The 27739-nt window shown below is 37.8% G+C and overlaps 2 protein-coding genes across 8 annotated transcripts; one reads left to right on the forward strand and one right to left on the reverse strand.

Annotated features, from left to right (window-relative positions):
• The first annotated feature begins 680 nt into the window (after nucleotides 1–680).
• On the forward strand, nucleotides 681–27739 carry UQCR-C1 (Ubiquinol-cytochrome c reductase core protein 1). 6 transcript variants are annotated; one of them, XR_002686361.2, is made up of 9 exons: nucleotides 681–1112; nucleotides 2198–2314; nucleotides 2596–2703; nucleotides 3205–3426; nucleotides 3817–4224; nucleotides 4624–4832; nucleotides 5171–5345; nucleotides 22579–22657; nucleotides 26921–27739. XR_002686361.2 is itself a non-coding variant. In XM_022850880.2 (7 exons), the coding sequence occupies exons 1-7, from the start codon at nucleotides 831–833 to the stop codon at nucleotides 5256–5258; spliced, it is 1434 nt and encodes a 477-aa protein (XP_022706615.1). In that variant the 5' UTR covers nucleotides 681–830; the 3' UTR covers nucleotides 5259–5681. The 6 variants fall into 6 exon arrangements, 1 of the variants encoding a protein (XP_022706615.1); XR_002686360.2 differs by lacking the exon at nucleotides 22579–22657; XR_002686359.2 differs by lacking the exons at nucleotides 22579–22657; nucleotides 26921–27739 and adding an exon at nucleotides 19136–21540.
• LOC111270602 (serine protease SP24D) lies at nucleotides 9530–19379 on the reverse strand. 2 transcript variants are annotated; one of them, XM_086972542.1, is made up of 3 exons: nucleotides 19107–19183; nucleotides 13378–13464; nucleotides 9530–12205 (listed from the first exon to the last, which is right to left on the reverse strand). In XM_086972542.1, the coding sequence occupies exons 1-3, from the start codon at nucleotides 19180–19182 to the stop codon at nucleotides 12198–12200; spliced, it is 171 nt and encodes a 56-aa protein (XP_086828668.1). In that variant the 5' UTR covers nucleotide 19183; the 3' UTR covers nucleotides 9530–12197. The 2 variants fall into 2 exon arrangements, with proteins under 2 accessions (XP_086828668.1, XP_086828667.1); XM_086972541.1 differs by having other exon boundaries at nucleotides 9530–13464; nucleotides 19107–19379.

Here is a 27739-nt window from a genome sequence, read left to right on the forward strand (position 1 = left end):
GGCCTGCCGCTCATTCGGCTGTTAATTGGGTACGGGCCCATTGAGCGACTATGATAGGTGTGGGTTGGTCCTTAGAAGGAATAGTTTCAGTAGTGAGTGTTTATGTCTTTAGTCGGTTGTAGGATATACCAAGAAATAGATATAATGAGTATTCCCTTTCTCGTAACTTTGCTCTTTCTACTTTGGTATCAAATGCAATCGAGACGTAGCGAGTTGGTGAAGCTGCGGGACGTTGCTTCAGATGAATATGAAAGTATGTTACCGCAGATCATACTGAGCAATTTCGCAATAATACTGCATAGGAAAATTGAAATTTCAATCTATAACTTTTTTTCATGTTACAGGCGTATACTTATTAGATCAACTCGTAGGCATAAATCAGTCTCCCTTCCCCTACTACCAACGAGTAAATACAAAACAGACAAAGCTCATGCGCAATTCTGTCCAGAAGCGATAATTGAGCTATTTACTGATACGAACGTCTAATATCTTAAATGCATTTGATATCAACCTTAAGTCAGTAAGCTACCGCGAGAATTCCGTATTACGCCTTGCTTTCATAGACATCCGTGACGTTCATTGATCAGCGCAAACAGCCGCTCTCCATATTACCAGCAGACGACAGCAACAGACCCTCAACAACGGCTTTCATCTCTGAGCAGACGACATCGGTTATATGTTTACATTCGTGTGAGGGCACTGCAAAGTCAGGTTTCTGCTGATCGCAATTTCAGGTCAGGGTGCGAAATAGTCGTGTGTGCTGGTGCGGTTCCCCCGTGCATCCCATCAATACTTGGCAGTTGTCCGGCTGGTGTGAATCGGACAGGAAAATGCCTTTCTTCACAGCACTCCTTCGAGCAGGCTCGCGTCATCATACGGCCCTGCAAAACCACAGACGCCAGCTGACCCATCTGACGCGTACAACGTTTTCCCAGTCGTTGCTCAATGTGCCCGAAACTCGGGTGACGACCCTGTCGAACGCAGTGCGAGTAGCCTCAGAAGATACTGGTGCCCCAACGGCTACAGTCGGTATTTGGATAGATGCTGGAAGCCGATACGAAACAGAGAAAACTAATGGAGTGGCACACTTTCTGGAGCACATGGCCTTCAAGGTGAGATTATAGGATTGAAGGAAAAATCACAAGCCTATGACTTTCATCAGAGTCCGAAAAAAAGGCTGTTGACGCAATTTGCTGAGTTTTTGGAGACTTGAGTTCGGAACGGCTCACATATTAATGGCAATAGCAAGGAATTAAAGTATGTAAGTATCTATAATAAATAAAATGTCACTTGTCGCACATGTGAATGACCTGCCACTTTTACTATTAATGCGCGCCAGCGTGTTACATAAAGAGGAGAGCATTCTTGGCAAATCACATTCGAAATGACTGTTAAGATTACTGTTTCGTCTCTAGTTTGTTAACACAGTATAATCAAACTAATGGATGATGCGACCAGCAGGACTAGTCGCTGCCTTACGCACTAGCTGGAGGCCAGGTACCCATGGATGGGCACCCAGCGATTATATAACGACAAACTTGCTACTGCTTAGACAATTTTGAAACGCCAAGGATGTTTGATAAACAAAAAGTTCGTTGCTTGAAAGCATAAGTTTCTAACGCATAAAGAAAACCTTATTACTAAATTAGCTTGGGGATAAAACATCAGGAAAGATTTTGTTTATTTTAAACGAGTAGATTCATTTATAACCTTTGAAAAGGTTCTGTGTTGACGCGATTATTGTGACGATAAATGACATCGATCTATTTATTTATCGAATCTGTGCCATTTTTAGTGGCCTAATTTTTCAGCCAGCGATTATATATTGATGACTACTGATTATATTTATGTCTACGTTAAATCTCCACGCCTTTTAATCAAAAATCTGGATCATATCCATTCCTTGGAGTCAGCTAAACATCCCTGTACCTACTTGGTCAGTGAAGCAATGTCCACTGGATGGTAAACAATAAATTATTTATCAATCTCAAAATTCTTCCGCTAGCATTTGCGTCCAACAACTCATGTTGGAACCTAGCTGTGAACTTAGCTCTGCTTGCTTTTACCTTTTCTTACTTACGTGTTTTCCTAAGCTGCTAGCGTCAAATAGGTCAAGCTTTTTGTCGCCATAATACTGTTTCAAATCCTGGTGTCGTATCGAGATTTCAGTTTGTTTTCTTCTGATATCATTACGCAGGGTACTGGCAAGCGCAGTCAAACGGATTTGGAGCTCGAGGTCGAAAACGCTGGCATGCATCTTAACGCCTACACCTCAAGGGAACAGACCGTATATTATGCGAAGTGCCTGAAGAAAGTAAGCGATACAAAAGATTTCTGTTTTGGCGCAGGCTATAGTATAAGCTTCGTCGACGTTTAAATTTTTTAACTAAATGTGTTCTTATTTAGTGGGCTTAAAGTGGCCAGTAGAAGAGAAAATTATCCTAAATTTAATATTAAATCTGAAAAAGAGGTATGAACTAGTTTGAAAAGTAACACTTTAATAGGTTTACTCGTTGTGGCGGAAATCGACCTGATGTGACATGATAAAGTTGCCAAAGCTATAGGTATATTTTTTTCTGTCGTTTACATCTCTAGGATCTTGCTCGTGCCGTCGATATTATTGCCGATATAACACAGAACCCGAAATTGGGCGAGCAGGAAATCGAACGAGAGCGGGGTGTCATCCTGCGCGAGATGGAAGAGGTGAGTAATCAGATACGAAATTGCAAATAAGAAAAGGTTTGTATTGCATATTTATGTGTCATGAGAAAAAAAGAAAGCTGCCTACTAAGAACATGCGCGGAAGAGAATTTGATGTGTAACCAAATCGCGTTCTATTTGCAGTATACACTATTCACACAGGTAGTTGATATACAGGTAGTATACTATTTTATGAACTGAAATACAATTTAAGAATACGTTGTATTCTTCCTAAAAATAATTTTCGCCGCGATTGTTAGAAATATCCATAGCCCAGAAGATGCACGTTAGGAGATGTTTGAGCTCATCGTTGCCTACTGGTAAAAATTCATGTTTTAGCTAAATGGTGCTACTACTATTCATCAATCAAATCTGCAGTAGCAAAGAGTGCCTGACCTTGGGTGCACTCCTTGCTCTGCCTACGTAATGAATTCACTTTGTGTGATTTGTAATACAATTGATGTTTATTGTGTACTTTATTTGTAACGTAAACATTTGGCGTAGGTTGAAGGCAATCTCCAAGAAGTAGTTTTCGATCACCTCCATTCGATAGCATATCAGGGCACCCCTCTGGGTCTAACGATCCTTGGCCCCACGGAGAACATCAAGTCCCTTCAGCGGCAGGATCTCAAGGACTACATCGATACACATTACAAGGGATCCCGAATTGTGCTCGCTGGAGCTGGCGGAGTCGACCACGACGAGCTCGTGAAGATCGCAGAACAAGTAAGCCGCAAAGTGCCATCGTTTTTTTTTGTTGGTCTCAGGAAAGCTGTTTTCCTGTAAGTCAACCGGAATTAACATCATGACTAATTGTTTAGACAGTTTTTTTTATCCATTACGTATGCATACGAGATCGACATGTCTTTGACTTCGCTTGCACCTAGAATTGCACTTCGTTTCTTTCTGAAGTTTTGTGTATAGAATATATGCTCAAGAGGTATAGCCCATATAAGAAGAGCCTTAAGTCGATTCAACCTAATATTTGTTTCCACTTGCTATTATTTCTTTATATTTACAATGAAGAACGATTTCCTCGATTTGTCTTATTTATTCAGTATGTGACGTTCGTCAGTTTGCTGCTTTTTTGCCGTTTTGTGGCGGTTTCGTTTCCAGACATTTGGAAAAGTCAGCAATTCAATGGACTCTCAATGCCCGACACTAGCTCCGTGCCGTTACACTGGCTCAGACATCCGCGTCCGTGACGATGACATGCCGTTCGCACACATCGCGATCGCCGTCGAGGGCGCTGGCTGGGCAAATGCGGACAATATTCCGTTGATGGTTGCTAATACGATGATTGGATCGTGGGACCGCTCACACGGTGGCGGAGCCAACGCCTCATCGCGTCTAGCTGCATGGGCACAATCTGTTCCATTCAAGTCGATGCATTCGTTCCAGTCTTTCAATACGTGTTACAAGGATACCGGCTTATGGGGCCTATACTTTGTGGCCGATGGCGACGAGCACCTCGATGATATTATGATAGCGGTTCAAGAAGAATGGATGCGTATCTGCACAGAGGTGAGATTAACGACCTAGGTATAGAAGTACATGTAGACTATATTGACTGAAGGAAATGGCTGTCAATCAAGCCTACTGGGTTTGAATAGCATATATTTCAGAATGAAACTCGAGAGACCGAGCTTGAAATATATGAAATTCTGTGCTAACGATTAAAGCCGAAAAAGCGATCTATACTGGGATTACTTTAATTACATTTGGCCTTCCTTTAGTTTACATAGATCTAAGGAAAAATGGTCCTGCCAATAAATTTTGAAACCTTACGTTCATGTTCATCCATAGGACACCAAATAAATACACAGCGCAATGATAGTGTAAGAAAAAAGCACGAGAAAACGAACCGTTTACTCTATTCGTTCAGCTTGGTTAAGACTGCTATCAATGTAAATTTGATGTCAGGCGACCGATGGCGACGTAACCCGGGCGAAGAACCTACTGAAAACCAACCTTCTGTTGCAATTAGATGGTACCACCCCTCTCTGCGAAGATATCGGTCGACAGATGCTCTGCTATGGAAGAAGGATCCCCCTGCACGAGCTCGAGGCGCGCATTGATGCCATCGACGCCGACACAATCAGGAATGTTTGCCAGACTTACATCTATGACAGGTAGGCAAAGTTAAGCTCAATCTCATATCCAATGGTAATAAAAATTTCAATGTTCTGATTGAAATGCATATATCTAGTTTCCGGTTGGTTGTCTACTAATTTTGATATGATGGTTGAACGTGTTCATTCAGTCATAAATGAGAAACGTTATCATTGATGACGAAATTTTTAGCTCTGTCGATGGGTTACACTGGTAGGTTTTAAAGAAACGCATCGCATAAAATAACGATAATTGTACACTAGATATTTTTCCACTATTGTGTATGTATATATTTTTAGGCAAAGACATATTAGAATTTTCGTTAGTGTTTCAACCCCTTAAAATATTTGTTTTTCAGGTGTCCTGTTGTGGCCGCTGTCGGCCCCGTAGAAGGCCTAACCGAGTACACCAGAATTCGAGGACAGATGTATAGACTTCGGTTCTAAGCAAGTTTTAGGAAAGAAAGTAATACCGATATCCTGTGTACTTTGCTGGAGAGCGCTTTCGATCAGAACGACTCGGCAGCATTGGAGGTAGGGCGACTTCGAATTGGAAAGCATATTGATAGAATGAGAAGACTACCTAAGATTATTTACTTGTAGCCAATTTTTAAGTTGAAACGTGAGCACGACAGTTTCTTGGACGGATTAATTCTGGAAGTGCTAAACAAAAATGAGAGTATGTTAAATAAGAGTTCATAGATGCAGAATTATAGAGAGCAGCGAACAGAGCCATGCGGACTGATTCTAAGAAGGAGATGGGATGATTGTAAAATAAGAAAAAAACTAGGAATACAATTGCATAATCATTCGGTGGCGATGATCAATAAGGAGGCGATTTGTTGTAATTTATTAAAGGCTACAATTTTATTTCAAGATATATTTATTGTAGATATGAAATAGGTTACGTTTATAGAAAGCACAACGCCGTAAATTTTATTTAAAATTTGAATTCGATGTTATTAATTTATGGTGTTTCGTCGGTAAACAGATAGGAAGATTTTAACGAAGAGTTGTGTTCAGGTTACATCAACTTCAGGATTTATTTCTATAAAGAAATCATCTAAATGTAGTTTTATCTGGTCAAACTAAAGTTTATCAGTTGCTTTCAATGCAGGCTGTATTCCAAAAGCTTTCTTAATTTTATCTTTGTTCATCAAGTTCGCTTCTTAACTTCATCGTCTACTTAACTACAAGAAGCTTTGCTTTCACAATATATATATATATATATATATATATATAGCGTCCCGGTTCCTGCTACTTTATATAAAACGTATATCAATACAACTATCGAAGAATGTTTCATAATTGATTTGTTGTGTTATTAGTTAACGCGAAGCACCAGTATGATTAATATATAGGGTAGGTTGAGATAAACAAACAAGTTTTATAAGGAATTGCACTCATTTTGACTCCATTGAACCTTAAAATAAGGCGTCCAGGGATTATGTGTTGTGTATATAGTTGAGGGCCATTTTGGTTATGAATCCCGAGGAGTTGCGCGCAGCAAAAACCCACAAAAAGATTGACTTCTATGTTGAGAATGCGTACTGCAATAAGAAATACTACGAACACTATACTTCTATCATTTACTAGTCTTGCAAGTGTTTTCTTCTTTAAAACCTGTGAGCACTTTCGATGAGCACATGTATTTAAAACGGGGCCAGGAAACTAAGAATTGTGCTATAAATATAACGTAAAATCACAATGCGCATTCAATTCATTGAACACCTTTGACAACATTGAATTCGTTGAACAAATTCCAAGCGAAAATTTTAAATTCATTCTTCTATAGGAGCTAATGAGGATTTAAATTTTAAACCTATCGCGAAAGTAATTTTAGGGATCTCTTAAGCTAGTCAAGTGTTTTACGTTAAATTCGAGGAATAATGATTTCATAATGTCCCTAATAGACTACTACTCGTGTTTTCTGGAAGCGCATCATGTATTCTATGGTCGGAGCGGTTTATATGATGAATTGGCAGAATCTCTTTTAAACAGAACACCATAATCATTCTATACATGACCTGCACCACGTAAAGATCTGTACAGCCGTTAGCTGAATGCTTTACTAACCCAACAGTAGGGTTAACTATGCCCTGGTACTGAGCATTAGCTGTTGCGCAAAGCGAAAGAAAACCTTGTAATCAGTACGAATTTCAGGTCATTATTCAAATTTTTGCTACAGGTTGTATTTACAAGGCCTTGCTCAACATGCATTTTTCCCGTGTCAGAAACCGCTGTTTATGTATTTTTCCAAAAACTGACGACGTATACACTCTCTTGACACAATGTACGCGTACGAGAAACAAAACTACTTTTGGTAGAGCCTCTAGATCTGCTCTCTGGAGAAACAAAACTACTTTTGGTAGAGCCTCTAGATCTGCTCTCTGTTTCATTAACTGTATGACTGCATTCGGCTCGTTTATATCTAGCTACTACTAAAACGGTATTAATAAATTCTGAAGTTAACAACATCACTTCAGCTTTACAGCGCGTGTCCAGTTATGTTCAAAGCAAAGACAATATGAATTGGAATTTCTAGCGTCATTCTGTGACGTTCTACAACATGCGCCTAAATGCTGTAGGAAGTGTAAAGCACTTTTTATTAGCCAAAAAAGCCAGTAAGGAACGAACTAATGCTCCATTTGTTCGAGTTGATGGTCTGCTCGTTTGCGTTCCCGTTGGACGAATCATAGAAGTCCTTGCCAAAAAAATGCTTCGCCATTTCCCGATATTCCTGCATCATCTCCGGAGTCATTGCACTCGATATCTGCCCAAAAAAGAAAAAGATGATGTACTTGGATAATAAGTACGTACTATAAATTAATTAGGTGAAAAGAACATGGAGTAACTAAGCGATAACGCCAACACATTCCATTATATACGACGATACATTTAGGCAACGAGAACTTCATCTGAAAATGGAGTCCTCTCTAAATAACAAACTGTGGAATGACAGTAGTTTCGATTTAATAAACTCGCACTTAAATTCTAGTCGAAGAACACCACTCGAAGAACATTACTTTTTAATTTTCTGTTATGGCAGATTTCGATGTGATAGTGATGTATCATATGGAAATCTGTAACGTGGTAAGAGTCGTTTTCAAAAAAATATTTTATTAGTGCTTCACTTAATCGTTTAATCAAGGCTTTCAAAATGTATTGACAACAGGCAAATGAAATACTTTCAATCTAGTTCTCGAATAACAAAGCCTTTTTGAGGTCGCGCGATTCATTGCGCGCCGTTTGTAAGCTAATTGTGTATGCCTTCTTTTGTTCCTCCTCCCACCTGTTGTAGATCTTCTTGCTCTCCATACTGCAGAATGTTAGCTATGATCCACGGCGTGAAGTATTCAATGCGAGTATAGACACCGGGAAACCTGTTACGGCCGCAGCCAACTCCCCAAGAGACGATGCCCGTTAAGACCATTTTATGCTGACCTGCATCTTCGTTACTGTCTAGGGACGCCCCACTACCAGGAGTAGTGGTATCAGTGTTTCCTAAGGCAGATGAATTCAATCAAAATAATATTGAGGCGCTGCGTGTTGCAGTCAATTAGCTTAAATTAATTGAACAGAAGAGGATTACTGAGAAGCATATAGCCTAATACCAATTTAATTTTACAATTCGACAAGTGAAATGTGTGAACAAGTGAAATGTGCAATTCCTATACGCCTTGCTTAATTTAACCTAAATACGACTTGAATCTACTTACATACTTAATAGCGCTATCAGGAGTTACCATTATCGATACCAAACGTTTCAATTGATGTTCATCTAAATTACGCATTAATTTCACTTCATAGGCGTCAAGCAACGTTTATATATATATATATATATATATATAATATTAAGTGGTCAGAAAAGTATTGGCAAATTTAAGTGCAATTTTAGTAAATAGTTTTTATTCTTTTAAGCAATGTTCCTTTTAGAGTATCATAGTCTTATTACTGTAGAAACTCTGTAATTTATCCCCGAAAAAATTCTGACAATCGATTTTTGTATCCCTCAATTGGAACTAAATTTTTTTTCAGGGAACTGTTGCACAGACCGAAACAGACTGACTGTCTGGTTGTGCCAGCAGTAAAGTTTACCCATCCAAGATCTCTCAATTTTTTTTAAAGGATAACTAAATATGCGTATGACCATACGAAGGTTATGGTCGAAGACGATAATGTATCGTCTTCGACCATAACCTTCGTAAAGCAGAAAATGTTTCTGCTTTCCTACTTCACCAAACACATAGAATCACTTCCTTCGGCGTTAGTGCGGGCTTCGTTATAGATTATAATATTTTTTCCTATTTTGATCGTGACTTGTTCGTCTATTTTTCGCTTTATCATACTCTTTAAAAACGGGTTGATTTCGTTGCGTTTCTTTGTAGTTCTACGGGTGGGAATACAATCGAGTAAAATCTTTTGCGTAACCCGTGGCGATATCACGGCTACTCACGTCTAGGTCTTTCTCAGCTTTTGCAATCATTTCATCAGCTTTTTTTTGTAATTTTTTTTTGACCACTGCGAAAAGAGCTACTGTCAACATTTCAAGAACAAGTGATATCTTTGGCTCGTTTCCTTGGAGTAATGTATCTTGAACATAAACAGCACAAAATTTTTTACGGGCTTAGGCAGAATTTGCATTCTTATCGTAATAAAATTAGCGCGTTTTTACAAAAAGTTTACCTGTCGTCAAGGCGCTCTACCTTGACTCTGAACAAGAGGCATTTGAACAATTTGAACGCGTTCACTATTACCAGATTTCACCTTACTATGTGATGTGCGATTTCAAAGTTATCTGGGTAAAAAAAAAACTATATATATCCCATTAACTATAACTTCAACTTACGTCTACAAAAACTTGATTCTATAACCGCCGGACCGCCAGAATCACCCTGACATGAGTCCCGTCCTCCACCTTCAGCCATGGCGCAAAACATTGTCGTCGCGTCGAACAACCTTGGATAGGCCCTATAGCAGGCGGCGTCACTTAGCTGCGGTACCTAGGCATCACGGCAGAGTTGCAAAAATAATAATTACATATAGATCAAATCGAGGCTTTTAAAAGGAAAAGGTTGAACAGCACCAAGCTGTATCGATATAATTATGATAGGGTTCGAACTGTAGTGAGTAACATTGTAGGAATCATGTAATAAGTAATTAATCTTTCCATGTTTCAAATATCACGTGCGTTTATCCAAAAAAATGTTTGTAACCGAATTGTTGTAATGCAAAAATAATTACTGTGGTTATGCATTACTGAGAAAAATGCTATTCAGTCTCAGTGAAGTTATAGTAAATCTCTTAGTAAAGCGAACAACTATGCTTTAAAACAGCGTTTGAAACATCAATTATCAGGAATAGCTGAAACCAGTTTCGTTTGACAACCGGCAATATTTAGCATTAAAAGCATTATAGCTGTAGTTGTAGTTCTGGGTTGCATTTCGGGTTGATTTTTGTCAACCCGAAATTCAACCACGAGATAGATCTATGCTCAATAAAAGCTTACCTCCGTGTAGAGGAGCCGGTCAGAGGGTGTGCCTATCTCATGAGTGGCACCAAAACCAGATACCAAAATAGAAAGTGTTCTATTAATGGTAGAAGGTCCGTTAGGAACCACTGGGACTTGGTTGGAGTTGGTCTTTCCGTTACGAATATCATTATCATTATGAATCTCATTTGCGCTTCGGTTGGACACAATGCAGGAACACTGATCACTAGTGCTGTTGTTGCTGGAATTATTCGAGCAGTATCTTTCCCTAATAGGGAGGCACACAGGCGAAGTATGGGTATCAAAGAAGAAGGGTCGGTCGATTTTCAATAGAGCCAAATCATTGCTGAGTGACAACGGGGCATCTAGGCGCCATCCGGGATGATACATAATCCTTAACACCTGAAAAAAGTGTGAAGAAATTGTGTACCATACCAATCTTTGTAAATGTAAAAACAAATACGGCTTTAAAATTGAATAGATTAGAATAAACTCGTTAGGCTAGAGAGAGGATTTTCAATAAGATGTGTTAGAGGTACTTTATTTTTTACACAGTCATCCCAATGCTCTGGCAGCTTTTGAGCAGCCACATATTTACTTCCATATGTGATTTCTCTACTTACGGCTTCTTGAAGTAAATCAATAGTGGGGTATGTTTTTAGGACACGAAAGGCCCCAAAATCAGACAGACTTAGATCGGGAGAATAAGCAGATTGACGCCAACGTTGAATATTCCTTTGCTCAACCCAGGAAGTAATTAAGGCATGACGATAAGATCAAGCTGGAAAACTCAACCGTGTGCTTTAAATTACCGTTCAGAGAATTCACGGGTCTCTTGGGGAACCCGAAATGGCAGGCCACATTCATTGTTTCAGTTTGGGGTAATATCTCATATTAGCGGATGCACTAGGTGTTCACTGCAGGTACTTCGATCGCCTCTACGTCCAAACCTACTTGACTCAACTATCAAACTTGATTTGAGCAGTTCTTTCGCGTTGTTCTTTTTATACTGGCTGTAGAAATCGGACCGTATCTCGTCTATGGCGACCGTATGCTCCAGATAGGTTTTTGTTGGCTAAAGTTTTCTAAATTGTACGTAGGATACACCACATGCATTTTATTCGGTCTGGAGTCAAATTTACGGGAGACCCGTTTTCTACTCAGTTCCCGCATTTCCAGTGTTTTAGTTACAATTCTGCGACACGTTATGTATAAGATACCAGTTTTAGCCAACAAAGCTTTCAGACTCCAAGTTTTGCTTTAGTGAAAAGTTTCCTCGAATACGATAATACATCCTGACTCAAAACGCCCGACCCCAACGTCTGGTCATCTTCTCATCGATCTTCAACACTCCTGTCTTCGTTCTTGAAACATTTGCACCATTCACGTTATGTGCTTTCGTCTAGGGCTTCCTAACCTAATGTCTTGACCTATCTTTGATGGGTTTCTGCAGTGCTGTGGCGTTCAAGGAAGACAAACCTAACCATTGAGTGTTGGTTTTTGAGACTAAAAGATATTCTTGTTTATGAACTCATTTCTCCCGGAATAAACTCAATCGGCTTCGACCCATAGGTTTCTAAAATAATGCAGTATTTACCCGCCAAATTTCATCATCTAGTTCAAAAGTTATTTAATTTCGAATACCACCAGGTTCGCTTGTAACAGCCTAATCGTTCTCGTGGATGTCTCTTCTACACTTTTTTATCAAAATAAAAGACATCATGTGTTTAGGAAGCCTTAAAGTTATAAATATTTTGAAACTGCCATTATGTTTTCTCAGTGGAACACGCGTTACTTGCCGTTGGTAAGAACAGACCTTGCGCATCTGACTCGAAGGAGAAACTCCGAAGTCGCCCTTCCGGATGGTCCCGGTGATGAGACGGTATACTGCTGAGTCACGTTCCTATTTATTATCATCAGAAAATAACATCCAACACCAATAAGAGTATATGTCACTGTTTTAGCTACAATGTCTGATCGCTAAAATCTGATCTTAAAAAGCTACAAGCTCTAGTCGAATATTTATCCGCACTGTAAGAACGTACTTTTGAAACTAATTTGCTTTGTCAAAATTTTCCATACATATGTGAACTGTCTTTATTCGACTCGATGTTATAGGTAACATTGGCCCACGCTTACCTTTAAATAGTGTGGGTTATACACATGGTTTGTACTAAACATACCTATTAGCCTCTGCCTAAGGCGTTCCATTTGCTTTCTAAACTTGAGGCAAATTGAGATCTGATAAACTCGACTATTAGATCTCTGCTAATTGCAGTTGTTCTATCATTTTATTCGAGTTATCGTTGTTGTTTCTTTGAAGATTTCTCCTGGTTGCCTGTCGTAGTATAGCCCACGCAGTATTCAACCCGTTTGTGAATTTCTCGTATTTTCGTATCACCGTGTTTTTCTTTCGGAAATTTCATTGTTTTCATTGCGGGTAACTCGAAGTCAAATATTTAACTATGGCATGCTACTAATTCCGTGATACTGCAAGTAATATTAATATTTCTGGAAAATATTATACCCTTGAAAAGCTATTACCTATGAAAAAATAAGAAAATTTATTTTTTTCAAATCAAGGTTTATGCCTATCTGTAAAACTTGACAAGATTTTATTTTAAAAAATCTACGGTTACATTTGAATGATTCACAAACGCTTAACCGTTGTTCAGATGATACCGCAAGTGTAAACGTATATTAGTTTCTATTCGTTTCTACATAATGCTGTACTGCATGAAACTGATTTTTTTTCTGCCAATGTCTTCTAGTGACTGGTCTTGTTAAGTACACACCGAAAAATCACAAGAATCATGAGGAGGGTTCTGCAGATGGTGAACGCGCTCGAACACACACATACATATACACACCCTTTGTCACCCACGAATACACGTTACAACAAAAACTAAGTGTTTTACTTCGACGTAAGTATTAAAATTGTGCATAGATATTACGCATAGAGAAACAAAGTAACGCTAAAAACATCTTGACTACTATTTTATGAGGCGGAGTAAAACAATATTCACTATCTAGTAAAACCTGCAGTTTAGATACTGTACTTTTCTAGTCACCCACCTGTAAACAGTGTGCGGCAGTTACGACAAAGTTCGGTGATATTACTGCTCCTCCACAAACGGCCCTGCGGTATCTGCCAAGAATCACCTGGAGTTTGAATCGAATGACATCTTTATTTGCACAATGGTCGTATATAATATGTTAGTTGGCATTCCTTGTATTGGTAAATCCATTTACACATCATATACGCGTAACTGTTGTTCATTACAATTTCGCTTCACATAATGGTTTTAGGAAGCTAGTTTGTAACATGCCCAATTTAAGTTACATTTTTCTTGGTAATTTTATTATGTCATTATCACCTATTTACCCTCAAAAGTCGCTTTCGTTTTTGCTAACACGTTGCACAGAACCTGATCTGTCTGAAAAAGCGGGTACATTATCGCGGCCACCTCTCCTGGGACTTCATACTATATAATTTATAGCAACATAGATATCCTAACTTTAAAGACTACTCTGAGTCACTAAGTGACTGTATCGGTGTGACGTATTATGTTCAGTATATATAAAGTACTTATGTCCGAGTTCGAGACTATCTAGGTACCATTTTACTTTTCTCACTATAACGTTATTTGCATGTATGTGTATGGTGGAGCCGCTATGGAAGGTTTTAATTGTAAGTCGCACCGTACATGTTTGCGAATCGTTCTACAAAAAGTCTGTTTTATGTACAATACAATAATAATATGATTATGGCCAAGTCAAAAACACACCCAGAAAGCAAATGACGTCAAATGTTTGCATGTAAAACGCAGCATGTCTATAATTACGAACCTCCTTCAACACCTCAAGTCAGCGATTTATGCCATAGTCAATTATCACGCTATTTCTGAAAAGCCCAAAGAAGACGCCTGCATGTCAAGAGGAAGAATTTATCACAGAAGGACATCAAAAACCAATGCATATTACTAAAATGAACATTAGAAGATTATACAACGCGAATCATGTAAAGTTCTTTTGAATGGAAAAAGTTGCTCGCTATTCTATTTTTTCAAGCAAAGCATAAAACGCTCGGCCATTCCCAGTTCTATGTTCATCGTTAACGCTGAAGTCTGTAATAGAAACTACCGCTACTTCGAAAATGTAGTGGCTAGAACCCATCTTTATACCCGCGATTATATACAGAAAAACAAGGAATTGCGTGGACTGCATTATGTCGTGCGAAAAACATTAATGGCCGGTTTTCGCCAGGAGCTGAAGAAATTTTTGAAACAAATAGTAACAGCCATAAATTCCTTTAGGTTAAATAATATTAAAAGTCGGGCTCTGTGACAACTCTACACACGCGTCAACCTTCGAAGTCCCAGTTGTCCTTTTCGTAATAAGTTAAGCTATGCTCAATGCTTACATACCACCTTTTCTTAGATGTTGAGAACGTTTTCAGACTCAGCTTCGCTCCATCATTTTTTAAACTTCTTCGATTGTCTCAAAGTTTTTTTCTGGTGTTTTTCGAGCCTTAAAATGAGGAAAAAGTAACAAAGGCTATAGATATTCAATGAAATCGATACTTAACGCTACGCAGTTATTGAATTTTGCTACAAAAACACGATACGGGTAGACGATTGTACTTTTCTCCTTAGATCGTTTTAAGTGCGTTAAGTCTTCCGAATAGCTGGTCTACATTTGCTCAAAATTTAAGCATCTCGGCATAATCCCTGGGTCTTTGGCTTGAAACGATTTTCCGAAATGGTTCGAAACGACTCGTGTGAAGGTGCCTGAATCTTCTGTAAGCTGCTTAAAAGTACTTCGTGCGTCCTTCAATATGAATTGCTTTTTCCCAAGTTTACTTTGTAATATCTGTCTTAAGTGATTGGACGAACAATTGTCTCTAGGCTCCGCTTGTGCACTCTTCATTTTGTTCTTAATACAGAATATGATGCTCTTTGATGCACCAGCAAAATAAAACTCGGCTAAAAGTAATTCACTCTAATACGTTAAAAAAATGCAAGGTTCGGCCTGAAGGTAACAGACGGACAGGTGAGTGTGATGCCATAATCCATGGCTTGGTTGTGGATGATAAAAAGTGGACTTTTTATTGGTACCTTTTTTAACTCTAACTAGAATAATTTCTTAAGAATGCTGCTGTCAAAATATTGGAAAAATATATATAATGGTCACTTCTTAACAAGACATGTTCCTACAAAGCTTGATAACGCATTTATCGATTTAACTGGTGCATACGACGCCTATTTCGCTCAACAACGGCAGACAACTCAATTATCGTATTCAACAGTTTAAATTTATCGACGGCTGCTTACTTAACTATTTATAAATTCGTGTGATTTTTAAACATCATCTAACATACGAGCCCCAAAACGGCGTGAATAGACTGAGATTAACCAGGGCATAAAAACAGTCTCGTGTAACACACTCAGCATATGGCAACAACAAAATCAGCGGCAAAATTAAGTAATTGCTAGAGATGTCTAATAAATATTAGTAACTTTAAGGGTAGAACTTTCTATGTAACGAATATAGAATGGTAAAGAAATCCAAATATATTTCTCCTCACAATTCGGGGAATTGACTAGGTACTTCCTGCGCTCAGTTGCGTCCTATGGTCCTTTCCAAAAGGATAACTAGACGGACGGTGGTGGAAATCAAATGCAATTTGGTTCGTGTTAAATATGTGCATCGACTGGAGTATTCGAAATGTGTGCAATTGTCACCCAGTAGCAGTTCTATGCTTATTCAAAACACTTGGTATATGAGCAAGCCTTGATGATCTGGCATCATGATACACCCTTGACATTATATATAAATGCTGAAAGGACGCCTTAGACCACAACAGCGTATGTAATTATCGATTCAAGAAGAAATCCACAAAGGTTCAGAAATGTCCATTAGCGCAGACTTCCAACTCGTATACTAAATAGCATAACAATGCAAACAGAGCATTTTGAGCGTAATTTGAGGAAATCACTAGCCCACTCTAAATGTCAAGCCAAGGCACCGTGCGGATGAAGTTAACTGAATGACTGTCCTATCAAGATCGACTAAGGCGCTTGGTATGTTGGTGAAGCCTTGGTTTTAAAATGTTTACAGTAAGGCCAAGTATATCATAAACATATTTAATGTTAGCCAATTTGTTTTTAAGATCACAGGTGTCTGCATTTGTGGACGATTTGCGAATCTGTCTGATGAGGGCGAAATCCGCGGCAAAACAAACGGCACGATATCTGTCCATGGGACTCGATGTGAAGTAGCAGTATGTTCATATAAAGGACAAATAAAAGTGGGCATAAACTGAACGTTGCGGAATTTACGTCTCAATAGACCGCGTTGCTAATGCGTACAGTTGCGGAGAGGTTGGTCGAATAAGATCTGAGCCAATCGCAAATTACAGGAAAAGAGTTATTGGAGGAAATTACTTTTTTGAAAGGACATCACGGGAGATTGTGTCAAAAGCCTTTGCGACATCAAATAAGGTTACAGTAGAGGTGTTTCCTCGGTTGCAAGAGCGAGTGTTTGATCATGATAGGTATCACAAAGAGCCATATTCCAGGAGAACGAACAAGTAAAGCCATCACGAATTTAGAAAAAAATTAAAAATATGTTAAAAAATAACAGGCGGATTTTAAGCTGACGCTTAAATTATTTTTCAAAAAGTTTTGCACTGGTATAGGATTATAGTTATGGGTCTATAGGTTGTGGGACTATCACAGCCGCCCTTACCCTTAAATTGAGGGGTAACTTGAGAGACCTTTAACGATGCTGGAAAGATGGAGACCTGAAGAGGTGAGCAAAGTATACGCGCCAGCAGCCAGGCAGTTACGTGCAGTATTTTCTGGGCGGATCAGTAGTAAGCCAGTGAAGTCGGCTTTCATGGAAATGCCAAGTGATAAAACAGGTTCTTTGCTGATATCCGACAAATTAAAAAAAAGAAAAGGAAAAGGCGTTTTAAGCGAGCGTCAAAGCGTACGCTGGCAGAAAACATATCATAGTCAGTGAGTCAAGTGAGCTGTCAGGGTCAAACTCACTTCTGCGAAAAAGACGTAAATAATTCAGTTACTTCATGATAGCCTTCGAAAGTTGATGCCGTCAGGTTCCGTAGTTCTTGATGGGCAAGCCTGTCTAATATTGACGCAGAATTTGTTAACGAGACGCCACAGCGATTTAATACAAGGCACTGTAGTCGGACCAATACCTTTGCGACAGTTTTAACCAGCATGTGACCAATACTCCTTCAGTGTCTTGTAATATGCATCTTTAAGTTGTTGCTTGGTTTTATCGCAACAATATATTTTTCCAGCTTGTCAAGAATATGCTTAAAGCGACGAAGCTCCGCCGAAAAAGTTCTAGGGCTGGGCGGTTTATGATGGATGACACTTTTACCGAAAAAGCAGTGTCCTAAATACTATATTCAAAAAGTTTACGGCGGAATCCGTATCTGTACACCCGTACATTGGTGACAAATCAATAGGGAAAAAAGTACTGCAGCATCGATTATTATATATATATATATATATAAATTATTTGTACTAAAAAAAAGTTCTTATAGGACTACTCGAATTGGCTTTATGGGTGGTTAGCAGAAAATGAATAGCTGAAAGAACATGATTATAATCAGAAAGGGCATGAAATTGCATCATTGTTGAGGTGACCGCTACTACGGCCACGCCAAACGGTGAAAATGCGTGATGTATATACGTTTTAGATTCGTCTTTCATTGTTCAATCAATTAAAGGTAATAAATCTTTGGAGAAGTAACATAAAAGGTGACCCGGAGATTTCTCAACTACAACTGATAAACTAATCACATCCGTGTCGCCAAGGACAGTCGCGTATATTTTGTAAATGAGTTGGAATATTATGAACTGGAACATTCAAATTCATGCGTAATAAATTTATCGACTGTTTGTGCAGGTTTCAACAACAATACACCCAATTAATCGCTATTTGAAGCACCACTTGATAATTTTATACATCTTCATGAAGCGACGAAAATAATTTAACAGAACGCACTTTAAACGATTCATGGCCATAACAGCGCCGCCGCGTACAGAGCAAGTTCTACTAAAATGCGGTAATGTGAGGATCCTTTAGAAAAAGTCTCCGAAACACACGTAGCATAAACTGTGCCCCCTCCCCTGCCGTTACTTGTTTATATTTGGTCTTTGCTTTAATGTCGTGCAGTAGTTTACGAATAGATTCGGCATATTGCCTAGATCACACATTAATTTGGTAATAGGAAAGCAAACCTCATATTTCACAACGAACAAAGTGCACTCTTCTTGAGGAGTATGTACCCTCATACCGACCATCGATTGCTTTTTTAGAGCTTAATGATCGGTTACCTATCCAGTTCGATGAACTAGTTGCTGATAATTATTTGTATAGAAGTATTAATCGGAAACTGAACGAACATGAAATATATGCCATCTCGAAAAAGCCATAAGTCCTAGAAAAGAAGGACAAGATTGTGTAGAAACGCCATCAAGTTGGATTTTATGTCCTGTTCACGACGTTACTTAGGTATTGCTTTAGTTTTTTCCATTGGCTTTTTCCAGGACGAACTTGGATGAAACAAATGTCCTTAGCTTTGATAGGTAAATAAGTTACCACTGCACCACCATTGGACAATGCGTCCTTACCGCGTCGGCAATGCATGATACACATGCGTTTCAAGCAGCTAATGGTGTTTGTTGTGAGCCTTGGCAACTTACTAGGTTCGAGCTCACTTCCTCAAGAGTCGAGACTGCATTAGCATTACCTTACTCAGTACTTACCTGCCACGGAAATTGGCCTTCTTTCGCAGGTGCGCCACCGATGATACGCGCTTCGCGGTAAGATGGTTTTCCACATGGAACCGTTGGCATCAAGCTGTTTGTTGCTGCATGGTGGGAACAGACACTTAATAGGACTAATAGTAACAGCGACGAAAGATGTTGTAACTTCAATGAAGTCATGATTTGATGAATCGACAAACGGACACCTGTTGAGGAGAGCAAAATTTCAGATCTATAATATAGTTCGATCTTACGCTCCATAGCCCAAAGCATAGTTTATATTTTTATACTTATTATTAGTTTATACGCTTTCTAAGGAGTATTATTGTTTGTATTATTATTGTTATGCGTTTGTAAGATTCATGAATAAAACGGAAATAAATTGGAATAGCAAATGCATCAAAGGACTAAGAATTTAGGAAAACCTAATTGAGAAGAATAGAAGCAATCATTGAAACAAATAGAACCATGACCTAAACCACATATCCAAAGACCGAGAAAAAATTTAAATCAAGGTGTTATCTTTTGTTAACTTATCGCTAGAACCATATGTAACCTATGTGTAACCACTTCGAGGCGATTCCGATTTATTTTTAATTAGAACATGTATATAGCTGTTTTAAAATTATTAAAAATACCTGACAGAGTTTAAGGCTAACTATGTAACAAACCACTCGTCCTTGTTGTTTTCTAAAAGCTATTGGAAAATACACACGGTTTCTGAAATCCAATTTGTGAAAACCAGCAAAATCCTATTTTTTAAAGTTTATTAACAGCGCGAAGAACTACGCTGTAAGAAACCTATCGGTAATACACTTGTCAGCAATTACTGGAAGATTAACCCTTAATTGGAACCCTAAAAATGCTCAGTCAGGTCTTTGAACTGATCCATTCGAAATGGCGCTTCCGTGAAGAAATGAATTCACAATACTCACGTTTTAACCGGTTTCACTGAAGACGAATCTTACCTAAGAACATGAATGGTCTGACAGTTAGAAGGCTTATCTTATTCCGCCGACTGTAGTGTAGAGCTATCCGTTGGCAAACGCACTGAGGTAGCTAAGAAAGACAATGTTTCTAATACAAAGCTTTCGACCGATAAGTGGACGACTCTTGTTGGGCGACACCGGAGGAAGTCTTTATAAAGTGGTTGAGAAATCGAAGTAAATGGTATGTATGCCTTGCGTTCGATTGGCTTTCACACAAAATGAATTGGCTGCTAAGCAGTAGCTAAGTTTTGGGGTACACGGTTCGGTCTACGGTTTCCATATAACATGAAACCATTTGAAACATTGCATGTAAGTTTAAATTTACGCAGAGCGCAGTTACGGTTAGGGATTTCAGAAAATTATTACTGGCTCTAACCGCAGCATTATGGCCTTTTCGTACAAGCCTGCGGAAAAGTACTCTTCAGAACGTAATGCGGGTTGTCAAAGACTGATATGTATCGATGACAGTTGTGCTTTAAAATAATGTAGAAACCGTCGGTCATGTGTGATGAGATTAATATGTGCCTTTTTGTATTGGGTTTATAAATTGCTGATCAGCGCCGACCCACACACTAGGTAGACTAAGTAGGTCATCGACGGATAATCCACCAACACTTTTGCAGTTAGAGATTTTTTTCGATAAAATTTTTATACGGAAAATGCAAAACCATTTGAGTGATCGAGTAAACCATTGTTTCTTTATTTTGCTTACGATTAAATTTGGATCGGTATTAGACAAGATATATTTTTAGGTTAAATATTAAATATTCTGAGAATTAATTTTAAGATAAAGCCATAAAATGTGCGATGCATTTCATGATGCACGAGATAGCAAATTTATTGATCGGCACCATTCCTTTATACTATTATGGGTAATTGAAACAGTGTTATATCTTTCCGCTTTAAACAATGCGACGAATAGCAAAAAATAGAAAAATCAATCATTCAAGAATTATAGATGGCCGCAATTGATGATTTCTTTGCCATCATTTTTAGCGAGCCAAAACCTGTTTGCCGAATTTTATCATTCTTCTGGCTGAAGGGGTGCGAATGTCGATTTAATATAAATAACTCTTAAGGTCTAATTAAACTGAGCTTAAATTTGAGTCTAACCTAGGATCGTAATGGTTTGATTGTTAGAATTCCATTTAAACATATTACATAACAAATCAATTTTTTATAAAAAATGAAGGCTTTTTTTTTTAAACAGAATTCAATAGTTATCGCTTGCTAGAAAATCACAAACTCTTAGTCAACAGTAAAGAAAAACGGACATTGATTTGATAAAGTAATTCGAAAGCTCTCTGTTCATCACTGAATTGGCAGTACCGATACTCATTTGCGTTATTCACAATATAGCATCTTTAAAAGTTGGAAATGATGGAAAAACTCCAATATCTACTACAAAAATATTAACAATAAAGTACAACGTTATTATGGCAATACTGGAGAAACAGTTATTGACATCTGTGCTGCATAATAAAACGTCTGCTATTTAGAGCAATTTCTATATGGCTTATACTGACGACATTGTCGGATCTACTTATTTTTACGTACATAAAGTCAATTTTTTAAGGAGGAGATATAGACTTACGGTAGCAAAAACAGTAGGCTATAGCGATCTATGAGGACGTCACATTAAACTTCAAATTGTTACAGGCTGTGGTACCTCTGGATTAAATCAAGCTTACGTGACACAAGATTTTCTGCTCGAAGCAGCATAAAACTGAACTTAATTTGCCTTGAACAATGTGATAATTACATCATACTTAGGGGGCAGAGCATTGACGTTTAATAAAAATACAAATATAAAGTATATTTTGTTTTACCGTTTTTATCGTACACAAGAGTAAACATTTATTGAGCATGCTAGCTATATGCGCGACTTTGGTTTATATGAAAGGGGCATTTTTTTTATTTCTTTGTAAAAGTTCCTTTGAGAAAGCTTTCCTCGTTTCAGTCACTTAAGTAAATATACGTTTACTGAGTCCAACAGTAAATATTATACCATTATTCAATCAAGCGGTATGATCGCTAAACCTTATTCCAATTTACTTATAACTATAAAAACCAACATATAATCAGATTTGTAAATTGGTATCTCTTATCTATGAAGGGTTGAATAATTATACTCTGAACAAGCGTTGCGTGTTGGATCAGCCGCGTCCAAGCAGTTTGATGAACGAAAGTAACTTAACGAACTTAATCATGAGAATATATATGGTTGATTAGTAGTCGTCACTATTTACGAACATATGTAAGCTGCATACAGTTATCACAATTCACCAACGACTCGCAGCACGAATGTTTTGCGAAAGAGACCTAGTGTTAAATTTTCCCGAATATTTATGAGCAAAAAATCCTCATAACAATTGTGGGCTGCTTTTTCTTCTATTTGCTACATTACTATACCATTTAGTGCAAATGTTGTCTACTCTGAACATTTCTTAAAATACTAAATAAAAAAGTTTCAATTGTTACAGCTCTCATCATCTTAATAATCTTCCGTATCCGTTAGAAGACATCAACAGATAATCTTCTAACTCAATGTGATTGTATCAAGTAAGTTGGTGCAGTGCCATTGCAACGTCCTAAAACACAGAATGATTCACAATTAGATGGTTCTTAGAAATAAATATCTTATAGGCAGAGATTAGCATGTTTATATGTACTGTACCATTGATTACGTGTTCCCACGACATTTGCAACATTGATAGGTATCTCTATGCAATGAATCATGCAAAGACAAACTTTCTTTATAGGTTTTTGAATCTGTATCTAAACAAAAACAGATATTTCATCAAAACTTTTTGGATGGTAATTTTTGGTGGTCATTTGTATTCGATACAACCACAATTCACCTCGATTGCATCTACAACCTCTAACTAGTCATTTTCAAAGGTTTTTTTTTAATCCGCAATTAGCAGGCGTACATCAAGCGATATCGGTAAGGGGTGTCGTGATCCGAGTAGCTAATAGCTATCATTTTGGTTGTCTTCCTATGACAATCATAAAAATGCGGCCATCGCTTGCAAATGATTACCGGCATATTGTTAATGATCTTTTTTATAGGTCTGTTGGGAAATGATGCAGATAAGTCCAAAAAGACCCAAAAAAAAATTGGCGTATAACATTTCACTTTCGGCTTGTCCTCCAGAGGACAACTGAAGCAAACCTAGTAGGCCGTGAACCCACTTCTGGATGGTTCCCGTAATAATATCGCACAGTCCAGATTCGAGATGATTCAGCATACAGGATGTAGTTTAATAATATATGGCAAATAATTGAAATGAAAAGCAGGTTTACCCACGCACGACACTCGTGAACGAGATATCTAATCACCACTCATATAATTCCTATGTTACGATGTCATAATTTTGATAAATATTTAAAGTGCAACAGCTATATTAATCACGGCTGTAGTCATTCTATGGTTTTATTGACTTATATTGGAATAACATGGTTGAAGCTTCATGTCATAAGTGTTCGAAATAACGGTCTCTACTGTTTACACGTTCCTGCAGTCTGTGTGATAAACCTACCGCGCCAATGATACTCGATTTTGCTACCTAAAATTTTCTTTTGAACCATGCTTAATGAATTTTCTGAACCCCCCAAATCTGAACTCTTGAAAATTGTCTGATCTACCTTTTAAAAGCCTGCTTCAGATTTTTCGTACGTAATGGTCGATTTCCGGCAAAAAAGGAAGTTTGTTAATCGTGACAGCCTTATTTCGCCATGGTGACTGCATTGTTCTAGAAGATATTTGTTCCAGAAAGAGCCGGCTTTTTTCTTAAGTAATATAAATAAATGCCTGCTACGACAAACAGTCCGCCAAAGAAAATTATATAAAGTACTTGAGAAATCCTTGCATCTATTCAAGGTCTTTAGTGTATATTTTTGTTTGTGTATAATAATTTAAGATTATGCATAATACGTATGTAATTTAAAACTAGGGATTTACCTTGTTTAAAATCTGGTGATGAATATGCTGCCTATAGCGTATCTTCATTATTAGCAGCAGCATATAGCTCTACAGACGCCCTTGGTGATACACGGTTTTCAACGAGGTAAATAAGCGCGCCTTTGAGTATGCCAAAAAACGGCTGTATGTGCAGAAATAGTACGGGCCTAATACAACACACTTTATATGAATCGCTTACTGATTATTTATGTGTTGGGTTATTTAGAGAATGCTGGTTTTTACGTTCTTATTAAGTAAAGATGAATTATGCGCAACATGTCAACAATAGTGCTCAACACAGAGCACAATACGAACACCAAATTGGCCTTTGTGTGCTGCCAAACAGGAAATTGCAAGACCATTTAAACCGGTCACAGACATATGTCTCGGTATGGAACAGACAGATATACTAGGACATTTCGTGCTTTTTGATAATTGGACGAGTTATAATAATTGAGTCGATCTTGACAAACACAAACCTTGCATTTTCTTATACTTCTAAAGTAATGGAAGTATCTTTGTCTCTTCAATAGAACGTAAAGTGGGCTTTTTTCTGCTAATCCTCAGCTAATATTATAATTATTTTCATTTAAAATAGCGGTGTTTCTTTAAAGAGGCCCAGCAGAAGGCTGACGAAAGGTAAGAAAAAAAGCGAATTATTATGTATTCGGGGAACATAAAACCATATCGATGCAAAGAGAAGCAAAGCACGCAGCAAACGCGTACAATCAGTGGTCGATTTTTTCATAGAAAAATTATCTGCTATATCATAGTAGAAGGTTGAAAAGATAGGAAGTTGTACTGCATCGGATTGAGTCATTCGTTTGACTCTCCTTGCACTACGTACCTGGGCAATTTCCTTGAAACTGGTAACCACCGTATACATGTATAATACAATACTGCGCTAACTTTTGGAAATGTATTCAAATTAAATACAATACATGTTTTTTTTCTTTCGCACATGGAGACACTGGTTAGTGATATCAGTGATTTCGCAGTCTTTTATCAGGCAGAGTCTTCCACGTCAGCTTCGTGAGTATGCTATTTGCTCCTAAACTACCCTCTTCAAAAAGTTTCCATCACGGGATTCTAATTTTTTGAATCAATTTGATTTCAAAATAGTGCGCATTCGCACAGTCGATTGTGAAGATATTTAGCTTGTTTATATTGAATTTAACCTATTACGTTCTCTCGAAATGTATCGACTGTAGTTTGAATGACGCTCCCAGGAGATTCTACCGGCCGTCCTTTTACCATAACGAGACAGTTAAAGAGCTACATATCCCTAATATCATTTTTAATTTGCAGCCATCGTCGTTTTTTGTTAATTGTCAAGTCGGATCAAACTGTAACTTGTTAAGAAGTTACACCCATGCATCTCTAGCTCTAATTCATTCATCGCATAACTATTTAAAGTTAACGTATAATGGTCGGTCACGTGTACAGGAGGACATAGAAGAAAAAAAGGTAGCAGAGATAAATTTGCAACTTCTATTGCAGCGTTTTTATTTTGCAGAACTTTTCTTTTGTGTCATTTCTCATGACCTTATTTTTCATGAGTTTTGCATATGATGCTGGAATAATGCTTTTTATAATGTGTTATCTTCTTTTGTGTTTCATTGTCCATATATTAGGCTGAAGGCTATGTGACGGGTAGGTTATGCAAATACAATACGTAGCCGTTTTGTGAAGATTGATTTTTTAATAGGATTCGTGTACCCACGTAGCTACTTTTTTCTTTTTAATGTTTGTTATTTGAACTCAATAATAATGAAACAACTGAATGTAAAAAACTTCCGCGATGCTTCAAACCTCGACGCCGTTACCCGTCGAGCCAGAACATGTGAGCAAATTGTTTGTTGGTTACTGCTTTCTTTTCTCACATATTACGTAATAATTGAGCATCAATTAATTGATTCATGGGTTTCCTCCTTCCCAGAAATCCTCATTTAAGTCAATCAGAAGCACGGTTTCCGACGCCTTGCGTGTTCAGATTTTCACTTAGCGTATATTCCTGTCTGGCTTTATTGATCATCTCGAAATGTACAAATTGGTAATAAAAACTATATATACATATATATGTGCTGTTATGGAAATGAAACTGTTCTCTGGTAGAGGACAACCAGGATTGGTTATCAACTAACCAAACTCGAAAAGGATTTTATTTGAAACATAATTAAAGCAGCATTGTAAGCGTCTTAGATTAAAAAAAATATATATATCATGGCTTTAATCACACCGACGTTTACTTGAAAAAACCTAATTTTTAAGCAAGCACCTTTGCTAGGCACCAACACACGAGCGGAACACCTTATACAATAGGTCATAGATATTTGAACCAAGTGCTTAAACGTCATAATAAGGTTTTTCTTCTAGATGTAAATCAAACGCTTATATTTTATTACTAATCGTAAAGGATACATCAACACTCGAAGAGGTAAGACCATTCGACTTTAGGGCAATGGCCGTCATTCAGTGTGGTGTCTGGTTTACATTCTAATTAAAATTTATTCAGATATATAACGTCATTTTTATCTGATTTGGTGTTAGTAGGTTGTGACTAATTCACTTCCAAGTTAGAGTTATATATTGTTTTTGAGTTGTAATCCGGCGCGTCTTAAGCTCTGACAGTTATTGGTGAATTGAATTAAAACATCCTGCTGTAACAATACGAGCTACGGGATCAGTTACAGGTGCAACTTCATTAATTGTGATTTGCCCCATTATTATAACGTTCCTTATGATTCACTTGAAGCTGTATAATTAGAAGCGACATAATGCATCTGAATTTCGGTTGACATCACGGGAAACAACGTCGCCGAGCGGTCATTGCAAAAGTAAAATTATTCATTTTTTTACAGATGACCACTAACATGTTTGCTGGATTTCCTTTCATTTTGTGACTTTCCGTCTACGCAGAATGACATACCTATCGCCTCTGAAGCATGGCCTTTTCTAATTGACCTACGGTCAACGATAGAAGTGGCGCTAGTCGGGAAGCTCAACGTTTTTGGTACACCTGTTTGGCAAATAGTGCGTAGTTGGACATTCAATAAAAATTATACTTATTTATTATTCCGTTTACATTTAAAAATATCGCAATAGGCAATTGTATAATGTGTATGGTATTACTTTCGGAGAAAATCGTATTTGGAAAATAATTATTACTAATAACGGTGTGTTGCTTCATGTCGAAGGATGTATTGAGGTAAATATGGGATAGACACTGATAATCGAATCTAAGAAGAAAAATAGGAATACATTCGTACGAATTTGGAAGCCTTTGAGGCAACTGCGAATTGGACCAAAGGTGTAGACAGGAACTTTTATAATCGGTTTAGCGTTACACTGAATGCATAATCTAATCATAGGCGATATACAGTCCTATGTGGCCGACAATTTATGCTGCACCTTTATATGTTTCTAAGCAGGTGGATGTTCCGTCTGACGGAACGCCTAATGGCGGTTCTATGCCCGAAGTTCAAAATAATTAGATAGGGGAATGTTGATAAATTACGCTGAAAATAGATTTATACTTGTACATATTCGTACTGGATACGTGCCCAGGCGTTGCATTCAAATGGAACTTTATCAATGATGCCAGAAACGTCAATTGAAAAAACTTACAATGTTTTTTAGTCTTAAATATAGATCTATCAAACGATATCATAAGCAAATGA

Source organism: Varroa jacobsoni, unplaced genomic scaffold (assembly GCF_002532875.2).
Source record: "Varroa jacobsoni isolate VJ856 unplaced genomic scaffold, vjacob_1.0 contig00012, whole genome shotgun sequence".
NCBI lineage: Eukaryota > Metazoa > Arthropoda > Arachnida > Mesostigmata > Varroidae > Varroa > Varroa jacobsoni.